This window comes from Tachyglossus aculeatus, chromosome 17 (assembly GCF_015852505.1).
Source record: "Tachyglossus aculeatus isolate mTacAcu1 chromosome 17, mTacAcu1.pri, whole genome shotgun sequence".
Lineage (NCBI taxonomy): Eukaryota > Metazoa > Chordata > Mammalia > Monotremata > Tachyglossidae > Tachyglossus > Tachyglossus aculeatus.
In genome coordinates, this window is record NC_052082.1 from 23447831 (window position 1) to 23468545 (window position 20715).

The 20715-nt window shown below is 39.3% G+C and overlaps 1 protein-coding gene across 1 annotated transcript in view; it reads left to right on the forward strand.

Moving 5' to 3' along the window:
- Positions 1–20715, forward strand: part of UGGT2 (UDP-glucose glycoprotein glucosyltransferase 2) — a 115054-nt gene that overhangs the window by 74145 nt on the left and 20194 nt on the right. Inside the window, exons 21-27 of the mRNA XM_038759255.1 lie at positions 2339–2466; positions 2819–2914; positions 5360–5462; positions 7474–7553; positions 9147–9336; positions 11266–11424; positions 14120–14205. Of these exons, the coding sequence (XP_038615183.1) occupies positions 2339–2466; positions 2819–2914; positions 5360–5462; positions 7474–7553; positions 9147–9336; positions 11266–11424; positions 14120–14205 (842 nt within the window). The remainder of the gene's footprint in view (positions 1–2338; positions 2467–2818; positions 2915–5359; positions 5463–7473; positions 7554–9146; positions 9337–11265; positions 11425–14119; positions 14206–20715) is intronic.

Genomic DNA, 20715 nt, shown 5'->3' on the forward strand with positions numbered 1-20715 from the left:
AAATGTCATTCATTCTGTTCATCCCCACATTCCTCAAAAACTTCCTTTGGTAACTCATTCCTTTCCTCATCAAGCAGGAAGTCCCAATCATCAGTTTTAAGAAACTTACTTGGCTCTCTTTATTACTTATCCACTCTCTTCTCCCACCATATCCAAGCTTGGATACTTAAAGGAATTCCTTTGTTTCTTTTTTCTATCATAGTTGGATTTTTGATTTTTTTGTGTGATCAGTTTCATGAGTCTTTGCTTCTCCTTTAGGGAATGGATGTGAATGCTTTTGAGAAGAAATATAATACACTTGGAGTGGATATTATTCAAACTCAAAAGTTGTTCTGTCAAGAAGTTCTTGAACTGTTGCCTGGAAAAATGGCTGTTGTCAGCAATGGGAGGGTAAATAGAGAAAACATCTCATTTTCTTTCAAATTTATTGTCCTCTTTGGGGGATTAGATTACATACTCTACTCACTGGAAACAAAATACACCCTTTGGGAAGACGTCTTATACGTTTCACCTCCCTGGGTCTCTTTCTGAAATATTAACTTGATTATTCAAGCTGTATTTACAAAGGGAAAAAAAGAGCCGGAGGTGGTGAAGGGAGAGAATCATATGGAAAGCTAATGATGGATGGTCCGCCAGGGAAAGCGAGCACCTCTTCTGCTTCCCATCCCATTATTGGATCTGTTCAAAATCCTGGTGGCCATTAGCCTCCACCTGCCTATAAGTGATATCTGAAGTCAGTCAATCATATTTATTGAGTCCTTCCTTTGTGCAGAGCACTGTACTAAGCACTTGGGAGAGTACAATACAATAATAAACAGACACGTTCCCTGCTTACAACGAGCTTGCAGTCTGGAGTCGGACATTGTCATCCTTCTCAGTAAAACTGACCACTCACTTTTCCATATGCTTTTTCTTTCAGGGTAAAATATTGCAAATGTTTGTCATATCCTTTAATCCATCCTGGAATTGATGCCAGCAGTGCTGATTTTTTGTGTACGTTTAGAATAAAATCTAACCGAATATTTTATAGGGAAATAAATCTAACGAAGGTTTGCCTTTTAAGAAGGGATAAAGTTTAACAGCTACCCTGCTGTACCTTCTCTGGCAAGATGAGTTTTTTTCTTTGGGTTTTTTTTTTAAGCAGTTTTTAGTTGTGTTTTTTGTATTTGTTAAGCAGTCGTTCTGTGCCAGGCACTGTTCTAAACACTGGAGTAGATACAAAATAATCAGGTTGGACACTGTCCAAGTCCCACATGGGGCTCACAGTTTTAATCCCCATTTTACAGATGAAGTAACTGAGGCACAGAGAAGTGAATTGACTTGCCCAAGGTCACACAGCAAACAAGTAGCAGAACTGGGATTAGAACCCAGGTCCCCTGACTATAAGGCCTGTGCTCTTTCCCCTAGACCACACTGCTTCAGTTGGCAGTTAACCTTTATATTCCATACTATCTTGCTTGTCCGGAATAACTCAAGAAAGTTACCACTTGGCATTTTATTTATCATCACCTTCTAATGTAATATATTTTGAACACTAATTGTTCTGAAAAGGAATATCAAAATATAATTTTATCATCCTTATTACATCCCTATTCTACTTGAGCAGAAAAGTATGATTTACATGGAATTAAATGCTGAGGCTTTATGAGCTATCATACAATACTTTGCACTGTGCCACAAATGGGTGCTATAAGGAGTAATGATCACAGCCATCACAGCAGATAATTATGATTCTTTACTAAATAACTTACTGCTTAAAGGACTTCTGATGGCATTTGGGCTACGTTTTTGTCCTTAAATTGTCCAAAAGTTTAAACCACCATTTCCAAGAAGAAAAAATTTTATAGCAAATGATAAAGTTTTTCCCCAATGATTAGGCGGATCTGTTTCCCTTGGAGCCTCATCTCTCACTGTTGTTTCAAGGAGAGAAAGAAATAGAAATGTCTGTTTTGTGGGAATAAATAAAACCTTTAATTTTGGGAGTTACATCATAAATTTTCCATGTGTGTTTGTCTTTGGTATCTTTAGATATATTTTTTCTTCTTAATATGGGCATATATATGTTGCCAATTTGTACTTTCCAAGCGCTTTGTACAGTGCTCTGCACACAGTAAGCGCTCAATATGAATAATACAATAAAACTATTCTGATTTTTATCATTAATCTTGGAAAATACTGGAATAAGTGAAAGTATATTTCATACATTCTAATAGTCCAGATTCATTCTCTGTCTAACCATAAATATTAAGTGCTGCAAAAATTGGCTGTATTTTTATTATGCTGAAACTATTTTCCTGAAGAAGGAAGTTCTAAAATAGTACCTCTTTTTTCCTGTAAGGTCCTGGGACCATTGGCTGAAAACTATTTCTATACTGAAGATTTTCGCCTATTGGAAAAAATAACATTTAGAACCTCAGCAGAGAAAATTAAAGCAATTGTTAAGGATATGAAAGTCAACTCAGAAAGGTAAACATTTTTAAGTTTTATTACCAACTAACCAACTGCATTTTGAGTTTTTGAATTGAGCCATCTGATTTTTTCTATTGCCATATATAAATATCCCAAACTAAACAAATGTTCTTTCCTATCCGTAAGAGAGACCCTTGAAATCATTTCTTTGTTTCCTCCATGTCCCACATTCTCAAAGTTGTTCTGTTGCTTTTAAGTGACCCACTGAATGTAATACAGCAAAAATGATCAGGAACAGAAATGATCATAGCTATATATTTTATAATAAGCTATATATTTGTAAAATGAAATTTCAAAGATTCTATTTGCATCAGAAAGTAATTTTGTTAAATTTTTTGCCTTTATTTAGTGGAAGTGACTTGGTTATGAAAGTGGATGCCCTTCTGTCCTCAGGCCCTAAAAGAATGTCAAGACAAGAAGTTAAATTTCTTAAAGACCAACACAGGTAAACAATTTGTTTATTTCTCCCAGTGTCTAATGCTTTGAACCTTATTTACCATCAGCATAGAATATACCCATTATAATCTTTACTATAGTACCTATACTGTATGAAATTATATCATCCTGAAGTAATAATCATATTTACTAGGCTAAAGATACTTTTAAAAAATAGAAGAGTTTCTAAATATCCCTGCATTTTATAGGCCAATATTTCCTTCTCCTAGGTAGTGGCTAAAACTCAATACCAATGGAAGAGGTAACAGGGTGGGTTCAGAGGGGAAATACGAGCCTGTTCATCAGTAATGGGTTACCAGTGGTTGACTTGGTAATCCAAAAATTATACACCAAGAATGACCAAGACTTTGAAAAAAAAAATAGGCAGTGTTTTCAATTTTTACTTTGCCAAACCTACATCTTATAGACAGGTAATTTCAGAAAGGTTTAGGACAAGTCTGGTTAACTCTTTTTATCCAGCATAATACCTTTTAATACATGCAACAGAAGAAATGTCATAATAGACAAGTACCTGTTCTACACATATGCGTGCATGCACACCCCCACCCCTTGAACTATGAATCCTGTCTGGGACAAGGACTGTGTCTGACTGATTACTTTACATCTACCTCAGCACTTAATGCAGTGTTTGGCATATAGTAAGCACTTAACAAATACCACAGTTGTTGTCATCAAATTGATTTCCAGGGATTGAGCGAAACTGTTCAGAGAGATTGTGATGTACAGTGCTCAAGAACTTATTGCTTGTGAACTGGAGCAAGCTGTTCTGTGGTGCAGGGCCTGGGAAAAATATCACAGCATTGCACGCTTTTCAGAGCAAAATGTCTCCCTTGGCCCTCTGTTCTACTCTGCTCTCAGTGGAGCTTCTCAAGAGAGATCAGCCCCAAAGGAAGAAACTATTCCCCAGCTGTCCCCAGGGATAGCAGGGTGGAGGCTGTGGCAGTTAGTTTTGTGGCTAAGGGGTGAACATTAGCTCTGTGCTCTCTCTTTCTCTCTCTCTGTCTCTCAGATTCAGGGAGGCCCAAGACCCATTTCTAACACTATAGGTGTGCCCTTCATTCTTCCAAGAGTCTGACAGGTGATCTCTTATTACCAGACACTCCTGGTTGCAGATCTTGCCACTGATATTAAATACTGCCTGCCCACAGGCGTCCTCAGTCAGAAGACTCTTGAGGTTGAGCGGAGCCGTGTTTTTGGTCTATTCGGCTCTCATACCCAGCTTCCATAGAGCCAGTGTCATTTTTGCAAGATTATCAATATGAGTAGTAAGTGCAATCTCTCATCATGGGACAGAAATTTCGCAACAGTGTGGGACATGCTGTGCCATCACCCACTCTGTCAGAAGTTGTCAGCCACATTGAATGTTGTGGTGTTTTCAGTTCTTGCTAAAACCAGTGGAACCGAGTGCTTTGACATGGAAGCTGATCACCTTTGGGTATGATGATATAAGCTCATGACCATTAGCCCCTTTTGGGCAGGGAACATATCTACCAACTGTATCATGTCGTACTCTCCCAGGCATTTAGTGCAGTTCTCTCTTCACAGGAAGCACTTAATAAATACCATTGGTTGATGATGCAGTGCTTGGTGCTGTTTCCCGCTTTACGAGACAATCATCCTTTATCCCATAGTGTAAAAGAATCTATTTCCATTTGATTGTTGAAGTCAGCTGGGTTTGAAAGAGTGGCTGAAGTTACTATGATCTTTCAGGTGACCAGAAGAAATATGAACATGGACAATTTCCCTTAGACACTGTCTAAAATAAAATTTAGGACTGATGTTTTTGTCTATGTATTAGATTTCTTAATAGCTAACAAATTACCACACGTTTCATGGAATCTATTCTCTAGCATTCCTCTCAAAGATAGTTTGAGGGAAATCATCTCTGTTTCTCAAAACAGAAAGAAGAAGGCTGATTGGTTTTCCTAGTGCATTTTATGATTTCCTTTGAGGCATTGATTTCAGCTCAAACCACTGTATTTTCTAAGCTACTTTTAGAACTAATAACATGTCAGCTAGATCCATTGCCTTCATCTTTGATAATGGAACAGCTCCTTTCAAGTGTGCAAACTATTAAATTGTTCTTTTTCTTTAACAGACATGACCTTAGTACAAATAAAAGAGGCTCTTTCACATAATTTCATATCAGTTCCAGAGAGCACAGCTAGGACAAATGTGCTTTCATCTTGGGCCCTATAGATTGTGACCCTCTTATATTGTGAGCCCCCTGAGGGACAGGGACCGTGTCTAATTCTTACCTGTTTGTATGGTGTTTTGCAGTGGTTACTTAGTTAATGTCTGCTGATGATTTGGCTATGAAATACCTTAATAGGGGGCATACAGTTGACTCATTTGTGAAAACACTGATGAATATTATTTGTATAAATTTAATTTTCAATTCATGCCACTTATTACACATTTTCCTTTTTTCTAGTATTGTAAAGATAAATCCTCAAGAAAATGATGCATTTTATGATGTTGTTGCTATTGTTGATCCATTGACAAGAGAAGCACAGAAGATGGCACACTTATTGATTGTAAGATAGCAGTAACTATTTAAAATTTTATTTTCCTTCTGTATTTTATGCATTAAATTTTGTGATTTTTTTGTTCATGTCAAAAATAGTCAAGCATTTATGCTTGATTATTTTGATTGAAGTATACTTCCCTTATAACATGAGAACTGCTTTCTTGCAGAACCGCATGTGAAGAAAAACTTGCCTTGTAGTATTTATGGTGCCCAACACTACTCACAGCCACTTTGTCACCAAGTTTTGCTCTATCTAGACAGGGTTGCATTGTTGGAGAGCATTTCCTAATTCTTCAGTAGTGTCATACCCAAAATGCATGGTGAAAAGAAGCAGAACTAAGGGTGCTTATTCATAATGATTTAGGGTGGAAAACATATTGGAGATCAATTTCTAACACATAATGAAACACATTTCTCTAATTTTGATAGTTTAATAGATGAACCAGCAATGATAAGATTTATGAGGAATATAAAAAAAAAGTAATTTCTACTGTATTACTGTTATGTAACTGTTGATTATCACAGTTTCACCCCAGAATTAATATCCATTGCTCATCATCAAACGTAAATTGTTTGAGAAACCTATCATTCAAGCCACATATCACCAGAACTCTCACTCGTTCCGTCTGGAATCAGTTCAAATCAGTGTAATCATTCTCATAGTCAATTTGTTCATTTCACACCATTGTGTCTATTAGCATTTGAGCCAGTTCTGTTAGGGATTTTATCTTTTTTCCTTCGGACTTCAGAAACCATGGAGACTGTGAGCTGGCCAACAGCAATTAGGAGTCACCTCTACTGCTAAACCTTTGAGCAAGTGTAACACTTTTTGACTGAATGCTATTCTTGCTAAGCATATTTAATCCTCCGCTTCCTGCATTTTATTTGGAATTATGGCTGGACTCAAAGGCATAAGGAGTGTGGGGTAAGTGGGATAGCTGCCCTGATTCATCCCAGAAGGGGGATTCTAGGGGTGCAGGTCCCCAGGCAAGACCTTCAGTACAATCACACAGCAAAGGTGAGGGAGAGGTAGGGATAAGATGATGTCCTCGTTAGCATCTTGTGTTTCCCACATTTAAGAATGCTGATTAGCAGAATCAGGGAATAATAAAATAGTAATAATTATGGTACTTGTTTAGCACTTACTATGTGCCAAGCGCTGGGGTAGATACAAGATAATGAGCTAAGACACAGTCCCTGTCCCACATGGGGTTCAAAGTGTAAGTAGGAGGGAATAGGATTTAATCCCTTTTTTACAGTTGAGATGACTCAGGCTCAGGGAAGTTAAATGGCTTGCCCAACATCACACAGCAGACGTGTGTCAGAGCCAGAATTAGAACCCGGGTCCTCTAACTCCCCGGCCAGTGCTCCTTCCACTAGGCAACTCTGCTTCTCAACAAGAAGGTATTTCAGTTGTAAAACTTGCCTTGGATACGCATATACCTGATTATGCCACTGGCTGTCCTTAAACTCTTGAAATGGAAGAAGATGGAAGGAAAGAATTTTGGAATAAGGAGCTGGGCGATACCCCTTTCCTTAGGGTAATTTAAACATGGAAGTGCATTTCAATTTGTATCTGAACAACAATAATTATGAAATCACCAAAGAAGTTTAAAGCCTCTCGCAAGCATTCATCTTCCTAAGCATCTTTATGAGGTATGTAAGATCTAGGTAATTATCACCATTTGTATCTAAGGAAACAGGTAAACGGAATTCTCTCATTGTTGCCAGAAAATTTCATAGTGGAGAGGAAAATAAAATCTCCTTGCTCCTGTGCCAGCATTTTCCTCATCATATTACAAAAAAGGGAGATGTAGTGAATTTTTGGTAACTGATAGGGCTCATCTTGCCTACTACAGAGCTAACCTGACTGTCTCGTGGGATTATTTGGTATTTCCTTAAGCTTTCTTTGCCTCTCTCCCAATGAAAAGGTGTTCATTTAAGCTTATTGTTTTAATTCTAAAAAAGGATGTGCTGGCCATAGCAATAATTTTTAATATGAAACCTTTTTTTAATAGGTACTTGGCCAAATAGTCAACATGAAGCTGACAATGTTTATGAACTGTAGGTCTAAGCTCTCAGAAGTACCTTTAAAGAGGTTAGTATCTGATATCCTACTCTGAGGATAAAAAAAAAATTGTAAATAAACAATTATTCTTTTTTCATTTTTTCATTCCATGAAAGGGAATTCTCTCCCAATGAGCTTCGATTTTATTTAACTTTTATGCTTTAAAGTTAATTATCAGATTAAAATCAAAAATTATTTTTCTCTTTGACCAATAATGACAGGATCAGAAATATTTCAGCTAGTCTTGTGTAAATGCAGCTCCATATCCATTGAGTGATGATTTTTGCACCCTTATATTGTAAATAATCAGGAGCTTGTTTCTGGTAGAAGAATCTATGTCTTTCTTTCGTCTATAAATCTCTGCTTCAATATGAGCCAAACAGTACTGCTAAAGTTCCATTTGATTTCTTGACACATTCCAAAAAAATCATTTCCGCACTGGGTAATTTCAGTACCCTATTTCTTCTATTAAGTTGTTTAAACGACCCTTTATAGAGAAATTGGGACACAACATTTAGACTAATTTTTCTGTATAGTATTTCAGGATATCTTAACCAAGGCTCTGAAAAATTGCTTCTCAAAATATCCCTCCCCCATCCCTGCCGAAAATTACCTTTTTTTTTTTTAGGACAGTGGCAATTCAAAGGACCATGCTATTGCTAAATTTCCTACATAATGAAACCTATTTGCATTTTAGCTTTAAACACAATTATTGGTTTCAGTTAATTATAATTTTAAAAGACTTAAGTGCATATAAACCATTAAATAGCACTGAATAATCATCAGCCTGAGGGATCAACACCAACCTTAGGAGTTCAGACCATTGACAGAAAGTCTCCTGTGTTTCAAGTCACTGGTAGCGATATTATTATTATTTTTAGCCTTTTTAAGTTCTTGACCAAAGGAGGTGAAAAACCTCAGCAAATGTTAGTGAAAGTTCCTGCAGCCCTAGTGTCAACAATGCAGCCAACAAATTGAAGGACAGAGGATAGAAAAGTGAAATCACAGATTATCCCCAAACATCATTTTTGCCTCTATTCAAAACCTCCTCAATGGTGATAATAATAGTTATTGTGGTATTTGTTTAGCACTTACTATGTTCCAGGCACTGTACTAAGCGCTGGGGTGGAAACAAGCAAATCAGGTTGGACAGAGTCGCTGTCCCACGTGCAGCTCACAGATTCATCCCCATTTTACAGATGAGGTAATTGAGGCACAGAGAAGTTAAATGACTTGCCCAGGGTCACACAGCAGACAAGTGGCAGAGCTAGGATTGGAACCCAGGTCCTTCTGATTCCCAGGCCTGTGCTTTTTAAAATAAAGCTTTCCCCTTCCTGCCTTCTCATAGCAGTATTCACACAATAGTAAAATGAAAAGCAAACTTTCAGGAAGTACTGGATTTTCAGTTCCTTGATAACTGAGGGCAAGATTTCAAGTTTGAAGGATTCTTTCCCACCTCAGTATTTGAGAGCCCTGCCCAATTCCTAATTTTGGCTGTTTGCTGATAAGATTTCCTCATCAAACAATTTTCTAATCCTTTTTGCTTGACAGGTTTTATTTGGAAGAAACAGTGCCCTTGATCTTTATGTACCTGTTTCAAATTTGAATGTGTTTAATCAACAGCTTTTACCGCTTTGTTCTGGAACCAGAATTGAAAATGGAGGCCAGTGGTATTCTCACTTCTGGGCCTGTGGCAAAATTCTTGGAAATGCCGGAATCGCCACTTTTGACCCTAAACATGATTACTCCAGACAACTGGTTGGTTGAAGCAGTATATAGCTCCTGTGACCTAGATAATATTCATTTAGAAGGCGTAAGTAATCATTTGTAATTCAAGAGATGTAGAATTATAGCTATAATTCTATTTATTCTAATGGTATTGACACCTGTCTACTTGTTTTGTTTTGTTGTCTGTCTCCCCCTTCTAGACTGAGCCCGTTGTTGGGTAGGGACCATCTCTATATATTGCTGATTTGTACTTCCCAAGCGCTTAGTACAGTGCTCTTCACACAGTAAGCGCTCAATAAATACGATTGAATGAATAAATATTCCCAGATGCACTTTTCTGTTGTGTAATTGGCAAACCAGTTGGGTTTTTTTCTTTCAAGCGCTTTGCCAATTAAATGGGATGATATGGAGATACTGTTGTAATTATGTAAAAGAAGAAGTTCAGAGCTTTGAATGCCTTGGAAGAAGAGTGCTGTCCATTTAATTATTATCATCTTTTGCTAGCTTGTTTCAGGAAGCACAAAGACCATCATTTACAAAGCAAGTACATGATAGGTACATGAATCCATAGGCTTTTGCCTTTGCATGTGTTATACAAAATGCTCTTGATGTACGTTTCATGGGCTAAAGTCAGGTTCACAGTCTTAATCCCCATTTTACAAATGATGTAACTGAGGCTCACAGAAGTTAAGTGAGTTGCCTAAGGTCACATGGTAGAGAAATAGCAGAGCCAGGGTTAGAACTCAGGCCCCAGGGTTGACTCTCAGGCCTGTGTTCTTTCTTATAACATTAGAATTGAAAGCAAAGGTAGGGAGGAGGAGTAGCTACCATTGCTGAAGTCCCTGCTTCCATGCTTTGAGAGCCTAAAAACATGTGAAATCCAGAAAACGTATTGTCCACATTCAGTGCCAAGCCCCCTCGGAGACCAACCATTAAAAAAAGTCCCACCCTGTAGAATTGGAGTAGCGTTGCTTGGGTCTCTGCTAGCCAATTGGTTGGAAAAGAACTATAGAGGTGCACATGGGCCAGATTTGAAGTGCCTGATTCAACCTACCCTAATGCCAGCAATTTTGGGAAAGTTTGGAGACTAGCCTACCCCAAACCTCTAATTTAAAAAGACAATCAGGGTAGGCAGAAGGGCTGAAAGGTTTAGCTGGCCTTTTGAATAGGTGGTGACAAACAGGTGACATGTTCAGGAGTCAGGAAAGGCTGCCAGATCAGGACAGAGGAACAATATGAAAGTGATGCCTCGTATTGTATCTCTCATTAAATATCAATCCAGTGAAAATTGTGTGGAATTTAAAATTCAGTAAAACTACTGAAGAAAAATGCTAAAAGAAGAGCATTGTAACTAGAAATTTCTATACATACAAACCCTGACTGCATTGTTATTTTCCAAATTTGTCCACAAAAACCATCTTTTAGAGGTACAGGGAGTCAGATGAGGGTAAACAGGATCCAATAACTTATTTCTATTAAAAGCACCCTTTCTAACACATCAGTGTAGTACCAAACTTGACATTCCGATGAAGGTTCTCTGCCTTGCCAAGATGTTGTTAACTGAACCAGGAATTACCCATCTCCTTATATTGCTGAAATTCCTTGTGTCAGGGTAAGTGGGAATCAATCAGTCGTCTGCCAAGTGTAAAAACAATTTCTTGTTCCTATTAAACACAATTCCTCAGAGAAATGGTGGGTGAGTGTAAGCTTATCTATTTTAAATTTTTTACCTAATTCCTTTGAAATAATTTAAATGGATGTTTCTTTTGTACAAACAAAGAACATCGGGGCCATTGAATGGAGAAGTGAATAATGAGCTGTGGTCTTTAGTACTATTAGTTTAGAAATTTGCACAGGCACTAAATTTCTGAAAGGAAAACATCAAAGAAGCAAATAAAAGCTCTTTATTTTCCACTTGCTAACATTAGGAAAAGTGGATGATTTTGTCTGTGGTTGTGAATTTTGAGAATTGAAAGTGCTTCATATTCAAGTGATGAAATGTTGCTCTCCACAGATTGAGGGAACTGTGACAGCAGAATATGAACTGGAAAATCTATTACTTGAAGGGCACTGCTTTGATATAAACACTGGTCAACCTCCTCGGGGCTTGCAGTTTACCCTTGGCATGAAAAATAAGCCTGCTATGCTCGATACCATTGTGATGGCCAATCTGGTAAGTATGAGTGATTTCTCTGTAGTAGAAGAGTGGGAGCGTGGTCAAAACTAGGAGTCAGGAGAACTGGGTTCAAGATCCCACAATGCCACTCATCTGCTCACTGACTTTCTGGGGCTCAGTTTCCTCATATTTAAAGTAGGGATGATACCTAATATAATATAATAATATAATAATATAATAGAATTTTTAAATGGTATTTGCTAAGCACTTACAGTGTGCCGGGCACTGTACTAAGCACTGGGTTAGATATGAACTAATCAGGTTGGGCACATTCCGTGTCCCATGTGGGGCTCATAGGATTTAAGACTAAATCCCCATTTTACAAATGAGGTAACTGAGGCACACAGAAGTTAAGTGACTTGCCTAAGGACACATGGTAGAGAAGGGTAGAACCCAGGTTAGAACCCAGGCCCCAGGGTTGACTCCTAGCCCGTGCTCTTTCCACTAGGCCACACTGCTTCATCCAGGAGGGAATGGGACTCTGTATGATGTGATTTTTTTTTTATATCAATTGTACGTATGGAGCACTTACTGGGTGCAGACCACTGGACAAAGTACTTGGGAGAGTACAGTACATCAGAGTTCGTAGACAGGTTCCCTACCCACAACTACCTACCTCAGTGCTTAGCATAGTGCTTTGGAACATAGTAACTTCTTCATAAATAGTATCATTATTGCCTACTAAACAGTTGTTCACTCTCTCTCATAAATTATATCAGCTGATCCTCATAATCATGTGCATACTGAATCAATCATTTGTAATGAGCACTTGTGTGCAGAGCATTGTACTAAGCACTGGGAGAATACAATAGAACAGAATTAGCAGACACATCCAAAGTGCATGTGCCAAAGTATAGCTGAATGCAATTAGTGTGGAGATTTGAGCAATGATTTCTAATAGGTGGAAATGGTGATCAGTTAATCATACTTATTCGTTCGTATTTATTGAGTGCTTACTGTGTACAGAGCACTGTACTAAGTGCTTGGAAAGTACAATTCGGGAACAGATAAAGACATTCCCTATCGAACTACGGGCTCACGGTCTAGAAGGGGGAGACAGACAACAAAATGAAACAAGTAGACAGGCATTGATGCCTTTAAAATAGATAAATAGAATTATAGATATACACATCATTAATAAAATAGAGTAATAAATATGTACAAATATACACAAGTGCTGTGGGGAGGGGAAGGGGGTAGAGCAGAGGGAGGGAGTAGGGGTGATGGGGAGGAGGAGCAGAGGAAAAGGAGGGGTCTCAGTTATTGAGCACTTATTGTGGGCAGAGCACTGTACTAGTGCTTGGGAGAGTGCAATATAACAGAGTCGGTAGACACGTTCGCTGCCCGAAATGAGCTTACAGTCTAGAGGGGGAGACATACATTAGTAAAAATAAATTATGGATATGTACATAAGTGCTGGAGGAGTTAGGAAGGAGTGAATAAAGGGTGTGCAAATCCAAGTGCAAGGGTAACACAGAAGGGAGTGGGAGAAGAGAAAATGAAGGCCTAGTCCAGGAAGGAGGAGGAGGAGGAGATGTGCCTTCAGTAAGACTTTGCAGGTAGGGAGAGTGAATATCGGGTGAAGAGGGAGGACATTCCACGCCAGAGACAGGACATGGGCATGAGTTCAGTGGCAAGATAGATGAGATCAAGGTAGAGTGATTAGGTTAGAGGGAAGAAGTGTGTGGGCTGGGTTGTAGTAGGAGAACAGCAGGGTGAGGTAGGAGGAGGCAAGGTGATTGAGTGCTTTAAAGCCAGTGGTAAGGAGTTTCTGATGGATGTGGAGGTAGCTGAGAAACCACTGGAGGTTCTTGAGAAGTGGGGAAACATGGACTGAAGGTTTTTGTTTGATCTTGGGCACATCTCAGCAGGCTCATTTGTTATTGAGAAGTACCATGGCCTGGTGGAAGGTTCACGGGCCTGGCAGTCATAGGACCTGGGTTCTAATTCCAGTTCCACCATTTGCTGTGTAACCTTGGACAAGTTACTTAACTTCTGTGTACCTCAGTCTCCCCATCTGTAAAATGGAATTCAATAGCAAGTCTCATTCCTACTTAGACTGTGAGTCCCATGTGGAATAGAGACTAACCCGATTATCTTGTATATCCACCCCAGGGCTTAGTACAGTGCTTGGCACAGAGTAGGTGCTTAACAAATACCATTATTAGTAACAGTAGTAGTAGCAGTAGTAGTATTATCCAGAAGAGCCTATAGTTCGTTCTTCTGAAAGTTCATTCAGAACACTTAAAATATGCTGGTTTGAGAGTTCTGTGGATTTTTTTCTTCTCATTCTGTCCCCATCAAGCAATTGAAACTAAAATCTTAGCTTTTTTTTGACATTTGTTGCTTGTAGGAAAACAAGATTGCAGTGTATTCAGAGGTCAGTAAATAAATTACACTATTTTGATGGTCTCACATTTCTGGAACAGATAACTGAGGCTGAGGGAGAGTAGTATTCCTTAAACATTTATTTTAAATGGCCCAATTATAATCGTGCTTGAGTGCAGAAGGCTGAATTAGATCACTTGACCTGTAGCACTATGAATATGCTTAACTTTATTTGCAAATTACCACTTGTAGATTTTAAATCTATGAAACAGGATAAAAATACTGTAAAAAAAATATTTTTACCACTGTCTAAAGTTCAATGAGGGTCTCATAGTCACATTTTCTTCTTTTCTGTCTTCATAAGGGATACTTTCAGTTAAAAGCAAACCCAGGTGCTTGGACTCTGAGATTGCGCAAAGGAAAATCTGAAGATATTTACCACATAAATGGGTAAGTGATGTTTAGAAGGAATGAACAAATAAATATTTTTTTGTTTATAATTTATTTGGATTATAAAATTAAATGACTGCATTTTAGTTGTCTGTAAAACTAAGACTATATTTCTAGATGAGAAAGCAGTTTGCCCTATTCCCTAGTGGTTAGGGCATGGGTCTGTGAGTCAGAAGGATCTGAGTTCTAATCCTAGCTCTGCCACTTCTCTGCTTGTGTAGCTGTGGGCAAGTCACTTAACTTCTTTGTGCCTCAGTTACCTCATCTGTAAAATGGGGATTAAGACTATGAGTCCCATGTGTTCCACGGGAAGCAGCGTGGCTCAGTGAAAAGAGCGCGGGCTTGGGAGTCAGAGGTCATGGGTTTGAATTCTGGCCCCACCACTTGTCAGCTGTGTGACCTTGGGCAAGCCACTTAACTTCTCTGTGCCTCAGTTACCTCATATGTAAAATGGGGATTAAGACTGTGAGCCCCAAGTGGGACAACCTGATCACCTCGTATCCCCCCAGCGCTTAGAACAGTGCTTTGCACATAGTAAGCACTTAACAAATACCACCATTATTATTATTATTATTATTATTATTTATTATTTATTATTATTATTATGTGGGACAGGGATTGTGTCCAACCTGATTAATTTGTATCTACCCCAGCACTGAGAACAGTGCCTGGAACATAGTAAGTGATTAACAAATACTATTATTATTATTATTATTATTACATTTTGGTAACGGCATGCAAGCTGAAAATGATTGGCTTGGGAAAGGTCCTCTGTGAATAAACAAGGTGAAAAGAAAAGGTGAAGTGGGAGGGGAGAGAGGACAAAAAAGAAAAATAAAACAAGGGAAATAGAAGGACAAAGGTGTGGTGGTGGCTTGAATGAAATAAGGAAAAAATTAACATTTTCAGGGTTAGGTATAGAAATGGACAAGGTAGGTACCGAGAACTCAAAGCTCGTCAGTTTCTCACCAAATCCAACCCTCCCCGTCTTTCCCATCACTATTGACAACACCATTATCCTCCGTCTAACAAGCTCCAACCTTGACATTATCCTTGACTCATCTTTCTCCTTCAGCCCACGAATTCAATCTGTCACCGAAGCCTATCGGTTCTCCCTTTACAATATCTCTAAAATCCACCCTTTCCTCTCCATCCAAAGCACATTGATCAAAGCATTTGTAGCCTGTCTTGAATCTTGCATCTCAGCTTCGTCAGTGACCACCCTGCCTCCTGCCTCTCCCCACTCCAGGCATACTTGACTCTGCTGCCCTGATCTTTTTTCTACAAAAAAAACCCCTTCAGTTCACATCTCCCCATTCCTCAACAACCGAAGAAGCAGCGAGGTCTTATGGAAAAAGCACAGGCCTGGGAGTCAGAAGGACCTGGCTTCTAATTCCGGCCTTGCCACTTGTCTGCTGTGTGACCTTGGGCAAATCCCTTAACTTCTCTGTGCCTCGGTTACCTCATCTGTAAAATGGGAATTATGACTATGAGCTCTATGTGGGACAGGGACTGTGTCCAATCCAATTATCTTGTATCTACCCCACGATTAATACATTGCTTGGCACACAGTAAAGACTTAACAAATGCCATTAAAGAAAAACAAAACGAAAAAACCTCCAGTAGTTGCCTATCCACCTCTGCATTAAATAGAAACTCCTTACCATCAGCTTTAAAAAATCAACTCTACCAACCTACCTTGTTGATTTCCTAGTACAATCCAGCCTGCACACTTTGCTCTTCTAATGACAACCTGTCTCACTGCTGACCCTTTACCCATGTCCTTTTTTGGGCCCAGAACTCCCTTTCCCTTCATATACAAAAGACCACCACTCTCCCCACCGTCAAAACCTTGTCAAGGTCACATCTCCTCCAAGAGGCCTCCCCCAATTAAGATCTCATTTCCCCTTACTCTAACTCACTTATGCTTCATCTATGCACTTGGATCTATACCCATTAAGCACTTGATATTCTCCCCATAGCACATATGCAGAAGCAGCATGGCTCAATGGAAAGAGTGCAGGCTTAGGAGTCAGAGGTCATGGGTTCTAATCCTGACTCTACCTCTTGTCTGCTGTGTGACTTTGGGCAAGTGACTTTAATTCTGTGCCTCAGTTCCCTCATCTGTAAAATGAGGATTGAACTGTGAGCCCCACTTACTTTGTATTCCCCCAGCACTTAGAACAGTGCTCGGCACATAGTTAAACGCTTAACAAATACCATTATTATTATTATATGTTCTTATCCACAATTTATCTGCATTAACATCTGTCTGTACCATTAGAGTGTTAGCTCCCTATGGGTAGGGAACATGTCTAACAACTGTGTTGTGGTGTACTCTCCCAAGGGCTTAGTACAGTGCTGTGCACATGGCAAGTGTTCATTAAATATCATCAATTGAATGTTGAGCAATCTGAGGCACAGAGAGGTTGTGACGACCATGGTCGCACAACAGTAAATGAAGTTGGGTTGGGGGGATGGGTGGACTAAAAGGGGTTCTTCTGATGACTAGCCTTAGTCCTTTCCATTATTCAGCAATGTAATAATGCCCACAGATCATTGTTTTGTCAATTGATTTATGTGGCAGTGGGGTCAGATATTACTTCCACTGCTTCCTGTTTTACTGCTACAGAAATCTCACTGTGTGAGGAGAAAAGTGACTGCAAAAGCAGTCCCATTGTCTGTGAGAAAGACAGGTTCCTCAATTATCTGATTTGCTTCCCTTGGTACCCCAAAGACAGACAAAACTGCATGAAGTGAGGAGCAGTGCCAGCAGTCAAGATTGTTTTCATGGCCTGACCAACAATCCTTTGGTGATTCACTTCTGTAATTCATTTCTGTGATTCTGTAATCTCTGTAATTCATTTCGGAAACTCAGTAGTCATGAAACTGTTTGCTATAATGAAAACTACAAAGATTTATACTCTCACAATTGCTTAATACAGAGTTCTGCACACAGTCAGTGCTCAATAAATATGAGTGATAGATGGATTGAGTGATAAGGATGGGTGGCCAAAGCTAGAAAGAATTGTAAGGAGTACCTTCTCTAGGAGACTTTCACCTCATGCATTAAAATCTGTAGAGTAATCACTCCTTTTGTACCACCTTCCACCAGCGGCACTTAACCCGGGCTAAACCCACCTTAAACATGAATGCTAAGGACAGCATAAAGTAAGTTATACAAGTTCTAGAGTTAGTCGATGGGGTGATAAGGTTCTTGCCTGTGTCCTTTCCTCCAGTTCCCTTAGTTTTCCCCTCACAGTCATCACTCAGGATGGAACATTATTGTCTTGTACCAATTCCCACTTGCACCTGGCTCATTATACCATATCTCCTGCATCCCAGCTCTCCTGTGCCCAGCAACTCCAGGCCCGTGCCTCCCAAGTTCTCATGGGGCCTATTTTCTTCGCCTCCCTTTCCTTGGCTTTCTGTCCTACTTTCAGCTCACCCATTCTCATCTGTCTCTCTTGGTCCTGACCAGCACATGCCTGGTCCAATTTCTTCCATAACTCACTCTCTGTGATCTGTTTTGCCTCTCTGCCCACCTCTCCGTTTACTAGACTTTTTTAGTTTCCTCTCCTCCTCACACCTCCCTGTTTGGTACTCCTCTCTGTCCACCTTCCTTTCTGGCTAGAAAGTAGATTATTCGTGGACAGAGACTATGAATGCTACTGTATGAGAGCATTTTTGATTATAGAAGCATTACTAGCATTGAAGGCTTTGCTTCCCAAACACAAAATGGAGATTGATTGAATTTTTAATATACTCATCATAGTTCTCTTTGAAACTTGACTATAGTTCTCTTGTCTTTGAGTGCAGCTAGAATATTCTTCACTTTGGCACTTCTGTTATTCAACTAGCTGTTAAGGGCTCTTCCAAGGTTATAGGGAAAATCTTGATTAAAAATAGTTTTGCCACAATACTTAAGTCACTCTGCAGTCACAATATTGTATATTTGTGACAGAGATGAATTGGGTAAATAGCATTCCTGAAGGGGAGAGGGGTGTAAAATTGATAGGCTCCTCTTCAAAAGCTCTGACATGTTTTTCAGGTTGGAAACCATCAATTATAATATCTGCCAGCTTAAGCAAACTGCATTGTGTGCACACAGTTGCCTAAAACATTTTTCATCTTGATAAGTGTAGCCCCTCTGGTTTATAACATCTAAGACTGTTAACCCTAAATATGTTCTCTTATTGGTGTATTGGGTTTATAAGCTGTTTTAATGTTTATATGGCACTAGAGTTTCTCAGAAAATTTAAGATTTTTTCCACACAGAAAGCAACACTATAGAATCTGCTGGTAAATAAAGTTATTGAAATAACAGCTATAAGAACCTCAGTTTTCAAAAGGAACGTAAATACTTTATTATTAAAATCAATCAATGGTGTTTGTTGAGCACTTGCTGTATTAACCACTTGGGAGAGTACAATATAGTAAGTAGACACAATTCTCGCAGCAGAGCCGGACATTAAATTAAATTACAGGAATTAACGGTATAGGTGTATGTGTGTAAGTGTTGTGGGGCTGGGGGACGAATATCAAAGTACTTAGTGTAGACTAAAGTGCATATGTGACATAAGAGAAAAAATAGGGCAGGGAGATGAGTATTTAATCAGGGAAGGCTGCCAGGAGGATATATGATTTTAGTAGAGTCCTAATATTTGGGATATGAAGGAGTAGGGAGTACCAGGCAGGAGCGAGAGTGTTAACAAGCGTACAAGGTGCAAGGTGAAATCGAGGCACAATAAGTAGGTTGGTGGTAGAGGAGTGAAGTATGTGGATTGAAGTGAGATATGGAAGAAGAGAGAGAGCATAATGAGTACCTGAAAGTCAGTGGTGAGAGGTTTTGGCTCAGTGCAGAAGAGAGTCAGCAAACATTGGAGGTTTTTTATTATTATTTCTAAATAATGGAAAATGATAAGTGCAGTAGAGTAAAATGTGGACTGGAGAAGGGAAAGATTGGAGGCGAGAGGTCAGCAAAGACGCTGATGCAGTAATCGAGAAGGGATTTCTAGACTGTGAGCCCGCTGTTGGGTAGGGACCGTCTCTATATGTTGCCAACTTGTACTTCCCAACCGCTTAGTACAGTGCTCTGCACACAGTAAGCGCTCAATAAATGATTGAATGAATGAATATGACGAGCCTGGACAAAGCAGGGGACAGAGCTGTTCTGAAAACAGAACCGATGAGTGTGCAGGTTGGAGGAGAGTGCTTAATGGAGGACTAGGTTAGGTTACAGGCTTTTGGGAAGCAGTAGCCTAGTGGAAAGAGCAGAATCAGAGGACCTGAGTTATTCTCTTTGCTCAGCTACGTACTTGCCGTGTGATCTTGGGCCAGTCACTTAACTTCTTTGTGCCTCTGTTAATTCATCTGTAAAGTGGGGATTCAGTACCTGTTCTCCCTCCTACTTAGATTGTGAGCTTTCTGTGGAACATAGACTGTATCCAACCTGATGATCTTGTATCTACCCCAGCGTTTAGTACGGTGTCTGGCATATAGTAAGCACTTAAATACCATTTAAAAAAACAGTGGAGGAAAATATACATACATATTTATGTATTAATAAATACATAGACTGTGAGCCCACTGTTGGGTAGGGACTGTCTCTATATGTTGCCAATTTGTACTTCCCAAGCACTTAGTACAGTGCTCTGCACATAGTAAGCACTCAATAAATACGATTGATGATGATACATTTTAGGCAGAGATAGGATTAGAATCAATCAGTAGAATCAAAACATTTTTCTTACATTAATATTGTAAAGTTTTGGGTATGGAAATGTAATTTGTGTACATATTGATTTAATGAAACTGTAGGTGTAGGTTCACAGACTAAAACAATGATTTTAATGCAAACGTTCCCAAGTTCATGTGTCTCAAGTGGAAACTCTCAACCTCTCAGTGCATTATAACAAGAATAATCTAAATAGATTTTGTGGTATATTACATACAATGAAAGGTTTTTGTAGATGGTCATGTTTGCAGTGAGTTTCCATTCTTGTGTCAAACTCTCCTAGCCCCAGTTCCCTAATTCTCTTAGCCCCACCCCTGCTGGCTCTTCAGAAAAGGAAACCTGGAAAAAGATCAAAGCACATTTACCTTGGAATGTGCAGAAGAAGATTAACATTCTGTTGCCTTGACACTATTCTACAGATGTCTTAGAACTAAAAATTCAATTTTAAGAAATTAGATACTAGCACTGCATTGGCAGGATTCTTTCGATTCATGAAAGTGAGCTAGTCATGAATTAGCATTTTTGATAGCTTCCCACGGAAGGCACTCCCAGGCCCTGCTGGGTGTTTTGTTCGGGACAGCAGATGGAGTAGTGAATAGAGCACTAGCCCGGGAGTCAGGAGGTCATGGATTCTAATCCCGGATCTGCCCCTTTCCTGCTGTGTGATCTTGGGCAGGTCATTTCACTTCTCTGTGCCTCGGTTACCTCATTTGTAAAATGGGGATTGAGACTGTGAGTCCCACGTGGGACAGGGATGTGTCCTACCCGATTTG